This window comes from Hemiscyllium ocellatum, chromosome 2, assembly GCF_020745735.1.
Source record: "Hemiscyllium ocellatum isolate sHemOce1 chromosome 2, sHemOce1.pat.X.cur, whole genome shotgun sequence".
Lineage (NCBI taxonomy): Eukaryota > Metazoa > Chordata > Chondrichthyes > Orectolobiformes > Hemiscylliidae > Hemiscyllium > Hemiscyllium ocellatum.
Window position 1 is genome coordinate 69,596,354 of NC_083402.1, and position 14,420 is coordinate 69,610,773.

Sequence of the window (14,420 nt, forward strand, 5' to 3'; positions counted from 1 at the left end):
AGCCTCCATGCTCATCCCTGCTCTATGATCTGAACCTGACACGGGCTGTACCCCGCTCTGTGATCGCTCCCTGACACGGGCTGTACCCCGCTCTGTGACCTCTCCCTGACTGGAGAGAGGGGTCGGGATTGACTTCTCCACTGATCAGCCACGTGACCGCTCCGCATCCGCCTCCTCCTGCTCGAGCATTGAGCAACTGTCACATCGCTCACGTGACCCCTTAGCACGGACCGGAACCGGAAATCGGTTGCGGTGTCTCGTGTCGCGTCCGGTCATTGGGCCCTGGGGAGTGAGAGGCTGATGGACAACGTGTGTTATAGCAAGTAGTGACCAGAGGGATAGTGAGAAAGTGATCGGAGAGAGTTGCCGACCCGAGCGAGTGGGAGAGTGACTACACGTTGACCTATAGCCGGGTGTATGCTTCCGGCCAAATGGCTGCAATTGTTAAAGAAACCGGGAGGTAAACGCAGATAAAGGAGAAAGTTTTAACACATTCGTGACTTCAATGTTTTGTCTTAAAACGGCTTGCACTTTATATTTTAAAACCTGTTCTGATGAGCTGCAAAATAAATCTTGTGGTCTCTTGAACAGCCACTGCTTGCATTTGTCTCGCCCCGGGTGGAGGTTTCGGCTGCGGGTGAGTGACTGAGGTGACTGGCAGATGGTCTCTCAGCCCTGGGATGGGAACTTCACCTGGGTGTGATGTTCAGCTTGTGAACTGGTTTAGTCTGAAACAAGTCATCGAGCTGGAAGCCGGATTATAAAATTATCGGGCACGAAAGGTTGTTCTCTCAATACACGACCGAGAAATTGTACATTATTTAGATGTTGCACACACGCATTCAGTGAGGGAGGGGTTAGTGAAATCAGAATAAGTGATGGCAGGACAGAGTAGGATATTGTCAATTAATGCATGGGCCTGATTTAGTTTCAATTTCCTGCAGATTATTACTTTGGCCTTTCTTTTTAATGGAAGATGAGAACTGTAGACTTCTGAGAGGAGATTCTGATCAAGAAATGTGGGCTCCCATAGAACTTTCAGAGGAAGGCAAGCCTCGCCTCTTTTCACAGCAGTCTGTTGCAGTATTCTGACGTTTAAAGTTCCGGACAAGCACTTTGACACCTACTGCCAAAGCGTTAAGTATATAACCTAAATGTCTTATCAGGGTACTGGGAGAGTTGGGTGCCAGTTAAGTAGACCAGATGGGGGGTAAGATGCCAGTGGGTAAGTGGCAAGGAGGCTTATTAAGGAAGGTTGATGTGATCAGGAGAGATTGTCTGGCAAGAGGTGAGGAGATTGGTATTTCTATAGGAAAGATGCTGTTAAACTTGAAAGGGTTCAGAAAAGATTTACAAGGATTTTTCTGGGATTGGAGTGTTTCAGGTATAGAGTGAAGCTGAATACCCTGGGGCTTTTTTTTCCCCTGGGCTTCCCCCACCCCCCATCCCCCCAATACCCTGGGGTTTTTTTTTGAGACTGAGGAATAAGCTTACAGGTTTATAAAATCCTGAGGGGTATAGATAGGGTGAATAGCCAAGGGTAGTGGAATCCAGAACTAAAGAGCATGGCTTTAAGGTGAAAGAAGAAAGATATGAGACCCGTGGGGCAACTTTTTCATGTAGAGGCTGTGCATGTATGGAATGAGCTGCCAGAGGACGTAATGGAGATAAGTACAATTTATGGCATTTAGATTACTTACAGTGTGGAAACAGGCCCTTCGGCCCAACAAGTCCACACCGACCCGCCGAAGTGCAACCCACCCATACCCCTACATTTACCCCTTACCTAACACTACGGGCAATTTAGCATGGCCAATTCACCTGACCCGCACATCTTTAGACTGTGGGAGAAAACCGGAGCACCCGGAGGAAACCCACGCAGACACGGGGAGAACGTGCAAACTCCACACAGTCAGTCGCCTGAGTCGGGAATTGAACCCGGGTCTCAGGCGCTGTGAGACAGTAGTGCTAACCACTGTGCCACCGTGCCGCCCACAAAGGCATCTGGATGGGTATGTGAATAGGGAAGGTTTAGAGGGATATGGGCCAATTGCTGGCAAATGGGACAAGATTAATTGAGGATTTTTAGTTGATGCAGGTGTGTTGTACTGAAGGGTCTGTTTCTGCACCGTATAACTCTGCGAATCTTTGGACTTCAGGTTCAGTAAGGTGAGGGTGGGTTGAGTCACGTTAAGTCCGATGACAGGTTTTGGGATCGGGTCCAGTAGCGACAGTTTCAGGCTTGGGTTGGTCATAATAGTGGGTCTGATTGGGATGGGTTGGGTACATTGTAAGGAAAGGGTTTTGGGAATCAGGAACAGGAGAGGTATTCAGAGTTCAGGGCGGTGTTGTAGTCTGCGGAGAGTTGCTGTTTTCCTAGCAGGATGTATCAGGTCTTGGGGACATCAAGTCAATGCCTGGGACTGAGTGTATTCTGGGAAATGTGTATGAAGTAAATATGGGGTCATTTTCATACTTGCGCAGGATTGGACTGTGTTTTTAAGTTTAACCTTTTCTGAGTAGCTGTTTTTCTTTAATTTTGTCTGTATCATCCAATTTTTATGGACACTGAGGGCTGTAGACATTAAGGAATAGCCCAGAGGAAAATTCAATTTCCTAGAAAATTCCTTCAGAACCTCTATTCTTCAGGGTCCCCAAACTCTGATTTGTTCTGGCATAATGACAGTCTGTTGGACCAGCAGGAAATCTGTCCCCATGTGAAGGGAAGATGATGTTAGCAGCAAGCATAGGAGAAGGGAATGAAGGAAAGATCCTTTGGTGCAGTTGTCAAGAGTTCTGTATGTACTGTGACAGTTCAGAAATATTCATGGAAATCTCTGTATACAAGCAGACGTTTGCAAGCTCCACCAAGTAAGGGCTATTTTATTGAGCTGAATAATGAAAGTGGAACTTATAGGGGAATTGTTTTCCTGTTGAAAAAGAAAGTGAGGTAATATTACTTGATCATAATCTCTAAGGATGCCATTGGTGACTTAGGGTAGGAATGTTTTCATGCAAACAAGGAACAAGGGTAGATCTGAGTCCTTTGAGCATGCTCTGCCATTCCTTTGCCCCCTTGATAATTAAGAATCTGTCTAGCTCAGTCTGAAAATATTTAAAAGATACTACATCCAATTAACTTTTCAGGAAGGGAATTTCAAAGGCCTAGAACCATCCTGCGAGGAACATGTTTCCTCATCTCTATCTTCATCTTTAAATCGGTGGCCCATACTTTTAAACTATGCCCCTTTCGATGTTGTATAGTACTGCATTTGATAAGCAGACAAGTAAACCATGAAGTAAAAATCTATTCCAACAAATTGTTAAAACAGTGACTAGTGATTTTATAAATAAAAAGATGCATCAGTACATTTAAGAAAGCAGTTATTGCTCAAGTATCATAGAAGTGTACAGGAGGCCATTTGACTTACTATGCTTGTGCTAACACTTTGTGCTTAGTCCCACATTGTTGCTTGTTTGTAATCCAGTGTTATTGCAACTAAATTAAAATGACAAAACTTCAATGTTTGAAATCTTATGAAATGAAAGCAAAGTATCAGTATTGATGTATCAGTAAGTGCTCTTGTTTGTTAGATTCATCTTTGGCAAATGGGAAATGTTGGTATCCTCACTGGTTTTATAGACTTCAAGTCTGATGTAATCTGAATTTACTTTTTTGACTTTTGAAGTTTGTAATTACGTATTTTAATGAAGTCAGTTAAATCCTCTGCTAGTTTTGGATATGCTATACCAGAGCATGTCTCTTAAGGCATAAGATTGAACTCTAGGACGCCAGCTCACAGATTCAGCTATGTTTTTGTTAATGGAGCTCAATTTAATACTTCTAAGCATGATGTTACAACATGATTTAAACACGTTATTTAAATAGTCTTCCATTTAAGTGCAAAGACAAACAAAAACAGAAATTGCTGGAAAAACATGATTGGTCTGGCAGCATCGGTGGAGAGAAAGCAGAGTTAACAACACGTTCGAACCTGTTCTAAAGGGTCATTGGACCTGAAACGTAAACAGATTTTTCTCCACCGATGCTGTCAGACCGACAGTGTTTTGCCAGCAATTTCTGTTTTTGTTTCTGATTTCCAGCATCCACGGTTCTTTGGGATTTTGTTTGTTTTTCCTGTAATTAAATAATGCTGTTTCTTCAGAATGTTTAAAGTGCTTTACGACCAGCACCACCTCTGTTTGAAATGTTACGTAGAGAAACATCACAGCCAAATTATAGTCAGGAAGATCCACAAACAGCAAATACTGAGCTAGATGCTAGTATTGATTGGCAAGAAGTGGGCAGACTCTGGGAGAATTATTGGCTTCTCTTTGAATATTGCTGGACAGCAACAATATGTCTGTCTGATCAGAGACTTCAGTTTAGTGGATTATCAAAAAATGGCATCTCAGGATATGGGGTGCCCCTCAAACTGCACTTTTTAAAGAAATTTATTTCCCTTTTACTGAACTGAAGTCTTAGTTTTAATTTTGTTTAGATCTACCTTTAGAACTTTAGTAGAAACTGAATAAAGTTAATCATCCAATTTGTTTTTTCTTTGTTCAGCATAAAGCAAGCTGTAATTTTAATCAATGGAATCAATGATGGTAAATTCCCCCGCCTGCTGTCTCGCATTCTTCAGAAACTTCATTTGAAGGTACTTAATTAAAAAATAGAAATGTTTTCTTTATGGCAGCAGGCTATCACACTGAAACAACTAATGTTATTACTGTCATGGTATGATTAGATTAGATTTGATTACATACAGTATGGAAACAGGTCATTCAGCCCAACATGTCCAAACCGACCCTCCGAAGAGTAACCCACCTAGACTCATTCCCCTACATTTACCCTGAATGTTATGGACAATTTTGCATGACCTGCACATCTTTGGATTGTGGGAGGACACCGGAGCACCTGGAGGAAACCCTGGCAGACAAGGGGAGAATGTGCAAACTCCACACAGTCACCCGAGGCAGGAATCGAACCCTGGAGCTTTGAGGCAGCAGTGCTAACCACTGAGCCACTGTGCCACCCCCAGAATATGAACTGACAATGTTTTTAAAAGTATTAGTTCCCATTACAAATGGATTGCTTTTATGTGCTGCCTGTTTTGATTTAAATAACATAATTCAATCCATCTAACGCAATGATGCTTTATCGAAAAAAAAACTTTTCTAAATAAAATCCAAAAGAACTGCAGGTGCTGTAAATCAGAAAATTTTGCAAAAGCTCAGCAGGTCTGACAACATCTGTGGAGAGAAATCAGTTAGCATTTCAAATGAGTGACTCTTCCTCAGAACTGAGTTCTGTTGTTCAGATGTGTCATTACACACCTCTGAAGCAGATGGGATTTGAACCCTGGCCTCTGAGCCCCTTCCATGAGCCTTGTAAGTATCTCACTCAACCTGCTCTAACATGACAATAACACACCTTGAGAACAGATGAGACTTGAACCTGGATCTTCTGGACTAGAAGTAAGAACACTTCTTTAGATTCCAGCAGTGCTGTGGTGGGATTTTCATCCCTGCCTGCAGGTGATTAGCCTAGACCATTCCTATTGCATAATAATCTCTGTGGCTCATGGGTCTTATCATCTTGGAATAACTGCCTGAAACTGAATTTTGATCTTGCATCAATTACCATTTGCATCACTTGCTTGGTGAACTATTTCATTGTTTTACTCCTGAAAGGTCCTCTCTAATTTTTGCACCTTGTCTGACTTCTGAGTTCCTCAAATTGCAGAAATGTTTCTACCTATCCTAACAATTTTCCTTAACATTTTGAAAACTAATTTTGCTAATTCCTCACCTTCTGACTTCCAGAGAATAGAATCTAATCTTGTTTAATATCATCTTATAGCTAAGTTTTATTTAGTCTACAGTTAAAGAGGAAACTGGCATCTCTGCTGTATATATGAATGCAGTATGTATGATACCTTCATGGTGTCAGAGTCAAGGTGACCCTGAGCAGCTGCTGTTGTTCTTTGACAGGTTTGGTAGACTGCCAACATAATGGTTCCAAGAGAGAAAGATCATATTTTGCTGGCTGATTCTTGGCAACTGGTATCCTGGGGAGCTAGGAGGAAGCTTGCAAGCAGGACCTCAAAGTAATCTGATTACCTCAAGTGACTTGAGTTGCTGGATACAAAAGAGGACGTTAGAAGTACTGGATAAATTTCTAGAGTTCTGGTAGAGACGATTAGAGCTTAGATTCCGGGGTACCTGGATAAGTTCTATAGGAAACTAAACTTGTTGCATCTCAACCAACAGATCTAGTGTCCTTGTGGGCAGTATGCTTGTAATGTTGGGCTGGATTTAAACTACTTTGACAGGGAGGGAACATTAGAGCAAGGTGTATAAGCGATTGGAAGAGACAGTACGCGATTATAATATCTCCGAATATTGTACTATGCTGGAGAAAATGGATGCTCTTGAGCTGGTCTTTAGTTGGAGCTAATAAATAATAGATGAATTATTTTACAAGCAGATTATTGTACCAATCATTTGAATGTACATGCAGGAAGAAGTTTGCAAGATAATTGGAGAAGCTCAAGAACTGTAGTTATGGGGAACTTTTATGATTACTGTATTCTATATTAGGATATCTAGTGTAAAAAACAAAACAGGGGAGGAGTTTCTTTCGTGAGTTCAGGGGAATTGTCTTAATCAGTGATGTTTTAGACCCAACGAGGAAGGATGGATTGCTGGATCTGGTTCTGTGGAATGAAGTTAGTTAAATGGATCAAAGGTCATTAAGTGAACATTTGGGGTGAAGGGTTGAAATAATTATTCTGTTAAAGGGTTTGGGTTAGTGGAAAAATTAAGGGCCATCCCATTGGGAAAAAGAAATTTGAGTAAGAGCCACATTCAAGGAAACTAGATGGATTTGATGTTCATCAGAACCAAGATTGCTAGGCAAATCTCAAGCAGAAAAATAGGCTGCTATAAGAGATTCTTGAAGTGCATTCTTAAAGAAATTCAAATTAGTATAAACAAAATCAGAGCTTCTTGAATAACAAGAAGTGAAGATTAAGACAAAAGCAAAAAAAAATGGAAATGGCAGGTGTCAGGCTGATTAAACAAGTGAAAACAGGGCAAATATAAGAAGTTCAGAGGGGGTATGAAAAAAGAGAAGTGAAAAGAGACAATATAAGGAGAAATCATCTAACAGTTGGCTTTAGTCCAAACCTTCTATCCACTCCTGTCAGTCATATTGGATTCTACCATTGTTGATCCTCCCAGTGTAATCTTTTAACCCCTCTGTTATCCTTGAACTTTGCTACTCCGTTATCTTTTTAAAAATTCATTCGAGGGATATGGTTGTCTTTGGCACAGCGTATAATTCTCATCCTCAGTTGCCCTCATGAAGATGTGTATCCTCCATGAACTTCTGCAGTCCACTTGCTATAGGTAGACACACCATGCTGTTAAGGAAGAAATTCCAGGATTTTGACACTGAAGAGATGGTATGCACCCTCAGAACAAATCCAGCCTGGCCAATTCCCCCCCCCCCCCCCCCCCCCCCCCATTCACTCAAATTATCAGTAACGTGATGGCAGGTGTCATCAACAGTGCTCTCAATCAGCACCTGCTCATAATATCCAGTTTAGGTTCCACTGGGGTTACGCAGCTCCTGACCTCATTAGTTCAAACCTGGGCAAAGGAGCTGAATTCCAGGGATGAGGTGAGATCGCCCTTTGTCCTTGCTGCATTTGACCAAGTGTTGCATCAAGAAGCCCTAGCAGAATGAAGCAGTGGGAATCTGGTAGACCTTTGCCAGTTAGAATTGTTGGAATATAATTGTGCTTGCTGGAGGTTAGCCATCTTCACTCTAGAATATCTGTGCATCATAGTTGCTTCATCAACAACTTTCTCTCTATCATAATGTCAGAAGTGGGGATTTTTGCTAATGGTCACATAATGTTCAGCACAGTTTGCAACTCTTCAGATACTGAAACAATCTAGGGCAGTCTCTCTCACCTCATTTTGGTTTGAATTGAAGTTAACTTTATAAAAGCGTTCTTGCAACACAATAAGGTGCCATTCAAAACTAATTCTGTATATAATTTATGAGTATATTTTTACAGTGTTGATGAAACTTCTTGCATTCAATCCTTTTTGTTGTGGTTTTAGGATGAACATTCATTTAATGAAGAAGAGAAAGAAAAGCTACAAGCTGCACTCTCTTTGGAAAAACAAGATCTCCGTTTGGTGCTGGAAACCGTATCTTTTATCTTGGAACAGGTGAAATTATAGGAAATCATATTTTATAAATATTTGGATTTGTTCACCTTTTTCTTGGTTTTGATTAATGTTTTTGAGGACTAATAAAAGCATTTCACTGAATAATCTTGCATTTTATAAAAGTTCTGAAAAGAATAAACTATTCACCTTGTATATTATGATTTTAAAATAGTGGAGTTCAGTTTGTGTAAATTATCATGGAATCCCTACAGTGTGGAAACAGGCCCTTAACCCAACAAGTCCCCACTGACCCTCCGAAGAGTAACCCACCCCACACCTATTCCCCCTTTCCTATATTTACCCCTGACTAATGCACCTAACCTAGACATTCCTGGACACTGAGCAATTTAGCACATCCACTTCACCTAACCTGCACATCTTTGGTCTGTGGGAAGAAACTGGAGCACCCAGGGAATGCACGCAGATATGGAGAGAACGTGCAAACTCCACATAGTCTCCTGAGGTTGCAATCGAATTCGGGTCCCTGGTGCTGTGAGGAGCAGTGCTAACCAGCGCATGTTGGATTGGTCAGTGATTACTGTTAGATCTGAGAACTAATTCCGTTGAGACATCTGCACATCTAAGGTTCCATAAATTAGGACAGTATCATTTCAGACATTTTCTAAGCTCTCTTCTGAAAACTGGTGATTTAAAATTAATGATTCCTTGCAAAGTTTCCGTGTTTTAACTACTAGCCACCAACTTTCTCAAATGTTTTTCTTTCTGTACCACCTGCTAATGCGTAAGTGGCAGTAAGGTAAAGCAGGTTAATGTATGGCGAGAGGAATAGTGCAAAAGGAAGGTTTCTTACTGCTGGGTCACTGGAACCAAATTTCTATAGGAAATACCTGTCAAAGATTGGGTTTCTCCACAACAACGCTGTGACCAATGTCCCGAAGCTACCTGAGGACTTCAACCTCTCTTAAACTCTTGTAGGTTATGTTATGGATTAAGCCAGACCACTCAAAATATTCTGTAGCCCCAGACTATAGCTCTGCAATTTGTGTTGGTAAGTGTACAGTGAAAATTACTCTGATTAAGTTAGCTAGGTTGACTAGTAGATTTTAAAACAGACAAAAATGTATTCACAAAATTGCATAATGAAACACAAAGAATAGAATAAAGAACCCCTACAGAACTCAACCTATCCCACTACACTTAATTATGTGGTTCCAAATATATACAACAGTCCTAATAAGCAAACTCCCTTTTAAAAACTGGTATAAATGGAACACATGCTTACAGGTTGAGGTTGAAGTTGAAGGGCAGAGTGAGAGAGTTTCCACACAGCTCTCTGTTGAACTTCCCAGTTTAAGACTCAAGTAAAACTGCTCAGCCCAGCTAAAGGGCACTTCTAAAACATGACCACTTTGGCCTGAAGTCTCAAAATCCTTTTCCTCTCTGTACCAAAACAGACTGACTGACTGACTGGAGCCCAGCCCTGTTTATTGCCCCTCTGAGAAAAATCAAGGACAAAGTCTCCTTGAACCAAGGAACAGTTTTTAGGGGAAAAAAAGGACGAGCTTTGTGACCCCCCCCCCCCCAAAAAAAAACAAAAGATGGCTTCATTTTTAACTCTTCAAAACCCAGTTAATATCTAAACACACACATGCACTATACTAACCATAAACATGCAAACACGCACAATCACCTGCAAATTACCCACCACTGACTGCCTCCGTATCTCACTTGAGTCTCCATAATGCATCGGCTATCGTGCTTTTTTTTGCGACCTGCCGTATGCCCAATTGTCAAATTGAATGACTGCAACAACAAGTTCCATCTAAACAGTGGCATTTTTTTCCTTAAAGTTTTCCACAAATGTCAATGGGTTGTGATCAGTGTATATGGTTGTCGCAGAAGCATTGCTGGTAATATAAACTGAAATGTTGTAAGAGCAACACCAAGCTTAAAGTCTCATTTTCCACCGTTGAATATTTCTGTTGATGAACGTTCAACGTCCTGAAAAAATACCCGAAGGGTCTTTCTATTCCCATGTCATCCTCCTGCTGGAGTACTGCAACAGCACCCACATCACTGGCATCGATAGCCACCTTGCAAGGCTTCGTGTAATCTGGTATGGCTAATACTGGGAAAGTGGTTAACATAGTTTATAGGTTGTCAAATGCCTTTTGACAGTCTGCTGTCCATTGAAGCATCTTGCCCTTTTTAACAATTCAGTGAATGGAGCAGCCACACTGCTAAAGTTTAGCACAAACTTGTGATAAAATCGACTCAACCCCAGGAACTGTAGGACTGCTTTTATCATCAGTGTGAGAAATTCCCCAATTACTTTCGTTTTTGCATCCCATGAGACCATTTGTCCATGTCCAGGAAGGTGACTTGTCTTTGGAAAATTCACTTTTTGCTAGGTTTGTCACCAAGCCTGTCTTCCCAAGTCGATCAAACAAGCCTGATAAACGCTGTAAATGAGTGACTAAAAGTCACCAAGTCGTAAATGTACACCACGTGGATGGGAAATCTGGCAATGACCATATTAGTCAGTCTCTGAAATGTGGCTAGAGCGTTTTTCATACCAAATGGCGTAACTTTGAACTGATTTAGTCCACTTAGCGTTATGAAAGCCGAAAGTGCCTTTTGCTCTCTTTCCAGCACAGTCCTCCAACCAGGGAATTGGAAATGCATCAGTCTTTGTAACAGCGTTGACTTTGATAGTCCACATATAACCTGGGTACCATCTGACTTTGGCACCATGACTATCGGTGAGCTCCCGTCACTGTAACTACTTCAGTTATGCCATCTTGGAGCATGCGCTCTATCTCCTTCTGAACCTGTGCCAACTTTAGAGGGTTATGCCTATAAGGATGTTGCTTAATTGGAACAGCATCTCCTATATCTACATTGTGCACAATTAGGTTAGTAATTCCCAGTTTATTTCCACGTATCTCCCCGTGTGATAGTAATAACTCTTTAAGGTCTTTGATTTTCTTGTGGAAAGTAACTCAATAATTTATCCCAATTTTTCACCACTTCCTCATTGTCCACTTTGATTTGAGGAATGTCCAATTCAGAATCCTCTGAACTGGGTTCTTCCTTATGTGCTGTAATCATTAATACCTTTATTCTCTTGCTTACATTTTCTATCAGAATACCTTTTGAGCATATTCTGACACACTCAGAGATTTCTTCCTGTCTGAAGTCCTTATCAAGTAGTTCACCTCACTCAATATCTTCTCCATTTGATAAGGTCCACTAAACCTTGCTTTTAAAGGCTCACTTGTTACTGGAAATAACACCAATACCTTATCCCCAATTCAAAATTACAAATTTGTGATTTCTTAATCTGTCTTGTTACTGTGATACTTTTAAATGCTGTCGAGCCAACTCTCCAGCTCTATTTAATCGTTCTCTAAAATTTGACACATAGTCCAAATGGGTGGTCTCTGAATTCTGACTTATTAATTTCTTCTTAATCAATTTTAATGGTCCTCTTACTTCATTCCCAAATATTAATTCAAATGGACTGAATTTGGTTGGCTGATTCATTCGGTGCATCTCTGATCGCAAAAAGTACAAATGGAATTCCCTTATCCCAATCATCTGGATAATCTTGACCATAAACCCTCAACATGGTCTTCAGAGTCTGATGCCACCTTTCCAATGCTCCCTGCGATTCCAGATATTTCGCAGTAGATTTGAATGTCTTTATTCCCAAATTATCCATAAACCTTCAAATAGATCGGATGGGAAGGTTGATTCTTGATCTGACTGGATTTCTATTGGTAGTCCGTATCTAGTGGGGGAAAAAAAAGAAGTAATTCTCCCTCAACAAACCTTTTTATCTATGAGCTACAGGGAGAGGCTGAACAGGCTGGGGTTGTTTTCCCTGGAGCGTCGGAGGATGAGGGGTGACTTTATAGAGGTTTACAGAATTATGAGGGACGTGGATAGGGTAAATAGGCAAATTTCACTGGGTCGGGGAGTCCAGAACTAGAGGGCATAGGTTATGGGTGAGATATAAGGGGAAAGATATGAGACCTAAGGGACAACCTTTTCACGCACGGGATAGTACGTGTATGGAATGAGCTGCCAGAGGATGTGGTGGAGGCTGATACAATTGCAATATTTAAGAGGCATTTGGATGGGTATATGAATAGAAAGGGTTTGGAGGGATATGGACTGGGTGCTGGCAGTTGGGACTAAATTGGGTTGGAATATCTGGTCAGCATGGATACATCTCTATGACTCTATGATGTTGCATAATGGGATTGCCTGTGGAAATCTAGTTGACACATCCATTATTGTTAATAAATACTTATTCCCGCTTTTTGTTTGAGGTAGGGAACCTACTCAATCAATCAAGACTCTTGTGAAATGTTCCTCAAATGCTGCTATTAAAGGTATGGGTTTTATTACTGCTGATTAGCTGACATGTATGACACTTCTGGCAAAATTCAACTACATCTTTCTTTAGTCCAGGCAAGTTAAAATGTCTTTGTATCTTAGCCTGCATTTTTCTCACCCCTAAATGACCTCCCAGTGGGTAGCTCATGTACCACTTGCAGTACCTTCTTTCTGTACTCTATTGGCAAAACAATTTGATGAATCTCTGCCTGTTTCTCATCTTCTTGAATGTGTGATGGTCTCCATTTCCACATTAAGCCGCCATTTGTTAAGTAATAACACACAGGAATACATTCACTTTCTATCTTCTTTTGATATAACTCTATCTTTCTATTGTAATTTAATCAGCTTAGTAGAGCTAAAGATACCTGCATGTTTACCTATTTGCTCCTTATCTGTTCCACTTACCTGATCAAAAAAAGTTCTGGATAACTCTGTCAGCTTCCTTACCTGTGCGCTTTGATATCTCCTGCTTAAACTTGTGCATCCGTGATCTTATGATCACACAATCGGGGAAAATGCCTGGATAAAGGTCCTTCACTTTTTTTCAATTGTCTGCATCTCCACTGGATTTTCAACTACAGTAGGTAGCATTCCTACCGATGAATCAGCTATATCATTAGCAAGGACAAATTGTATTCCTGGAACTGAGTTTGTTCAGTATTCCTACTGCAAATTTTCCACTCTTCTTTGGACTCTCTAGCCTCACTTTACATGACTAAGCTCTTTTCTCTCACTATGAATTCTTGTTACAAGTACCTTCTCTGGCAATAGACCCTCAGGAGTGCACGTCCTGTCATCCCTCAGCATCACAGACTGAGAGGATCCTGTTTCCCTTAATATTGTAACCTCCTTACCTACTGCTCCTGGCCTATGTGAATAAACTATACCCTTGCATGTATATTTTTTTTAAGCAGATCAGGCGCTTTCTCCTTAATTAACCTCTGATCATTTTATACACTGAGGCAGTTGTCTAACTTTCCTTGTGCTTTTTGTTACTAGTTCAACAAAACTTCCAAGCTTGTTTGGTTTCCCTACATCTGGCTTTCTCCTAGCCCACCAACACTGATTTTGTGTGGCCCACTTTATTACAATGAAAACAGCGGAGCTTTTTAACTACGTTGTCCCCCTCAAGTGTTTCTTTTTTACCCTGTGGTAACGTATCCTGTGGTACCCTGAGATCTACCTTTCCCTTTCCACGTGAGGAATCCTTTTTGCCTCAGTTTCTATCTCTCATGCACTGAAATTGATTCTGGAAGCCAAATTGTGTTTCATGGAGCAGCTCATATTCACTTCAGCTGCTAACCTTGCTGTTTTAACTCTGCTGTTCCACATGAGTTTGCACTACAGGCAATGAACTTTTGAATTCCTCCAAAATAATTACCTCCTTAAGGGCAATAGGTTTTTTTTTTCAAAAAGTTCTTATCCATCTGTTAAAATTACATTGTTTGATCCTTCCAAACTCAATATAGGTTTGACCAGGGTACCTCCTTAGGTTCCTGAAACGTTGTCTATAGGCTTCTGGTATAAGCTCATCTGCACTTAAACTGGCTTTTTTCATCTCCTCATTCTACCCACATACCATCTCTGATAGGGATGTGAATACCTCACTAGCTTTGATTTGGATCAGCAAAACCCATATTGCCACTGGCCACTGCATTTGTTTAGCCACCTTTTCAAATGAAATGAAACAGGCTTCCACATTCTTCTCATCAAATTTAAGCAATGCTTGAACATAACCAGTTTCTCACTAGGCTTCTGACTATCAGGAGCTTGCTCATTCTCACTCTCTTTCACACTAAGCC

The 14,420-nt window shown here is 41.0% G+C and overlaps 1 protein-coding gene across 2 annotated transcripts in view; it reads left to right on the forward strand.

Moving 5' to 3' along the window:
* Nucleotides 1-218: 218 nt before the first annotated feature.
* commd10 (COMM domain containing 10) overlaps nt 219-14,420 on the forward strand; it is an 82,034-nt gene continuing 67,832 nt past the window's right edge. For both annotated transcript variants that reach the window (XM_060844577.1, XM_060844584.1), the window contains exons 1-3: nt 219-460; nt 4,571-4,661; nt 8,140-8,250. In XM_060844577.1, the coding sequence (XP_060700560.1) occupies nt 432-460; nt 4,571-4,661; nt 8,140-8,250 (231 nt within the window). In that variant the 5' untranslated portion in view covers nt 219-431. The remainder of the gene's footprint in view (nt 461-4,570; nt 4,662-8,139; nt 8,251-14,420) is intronic.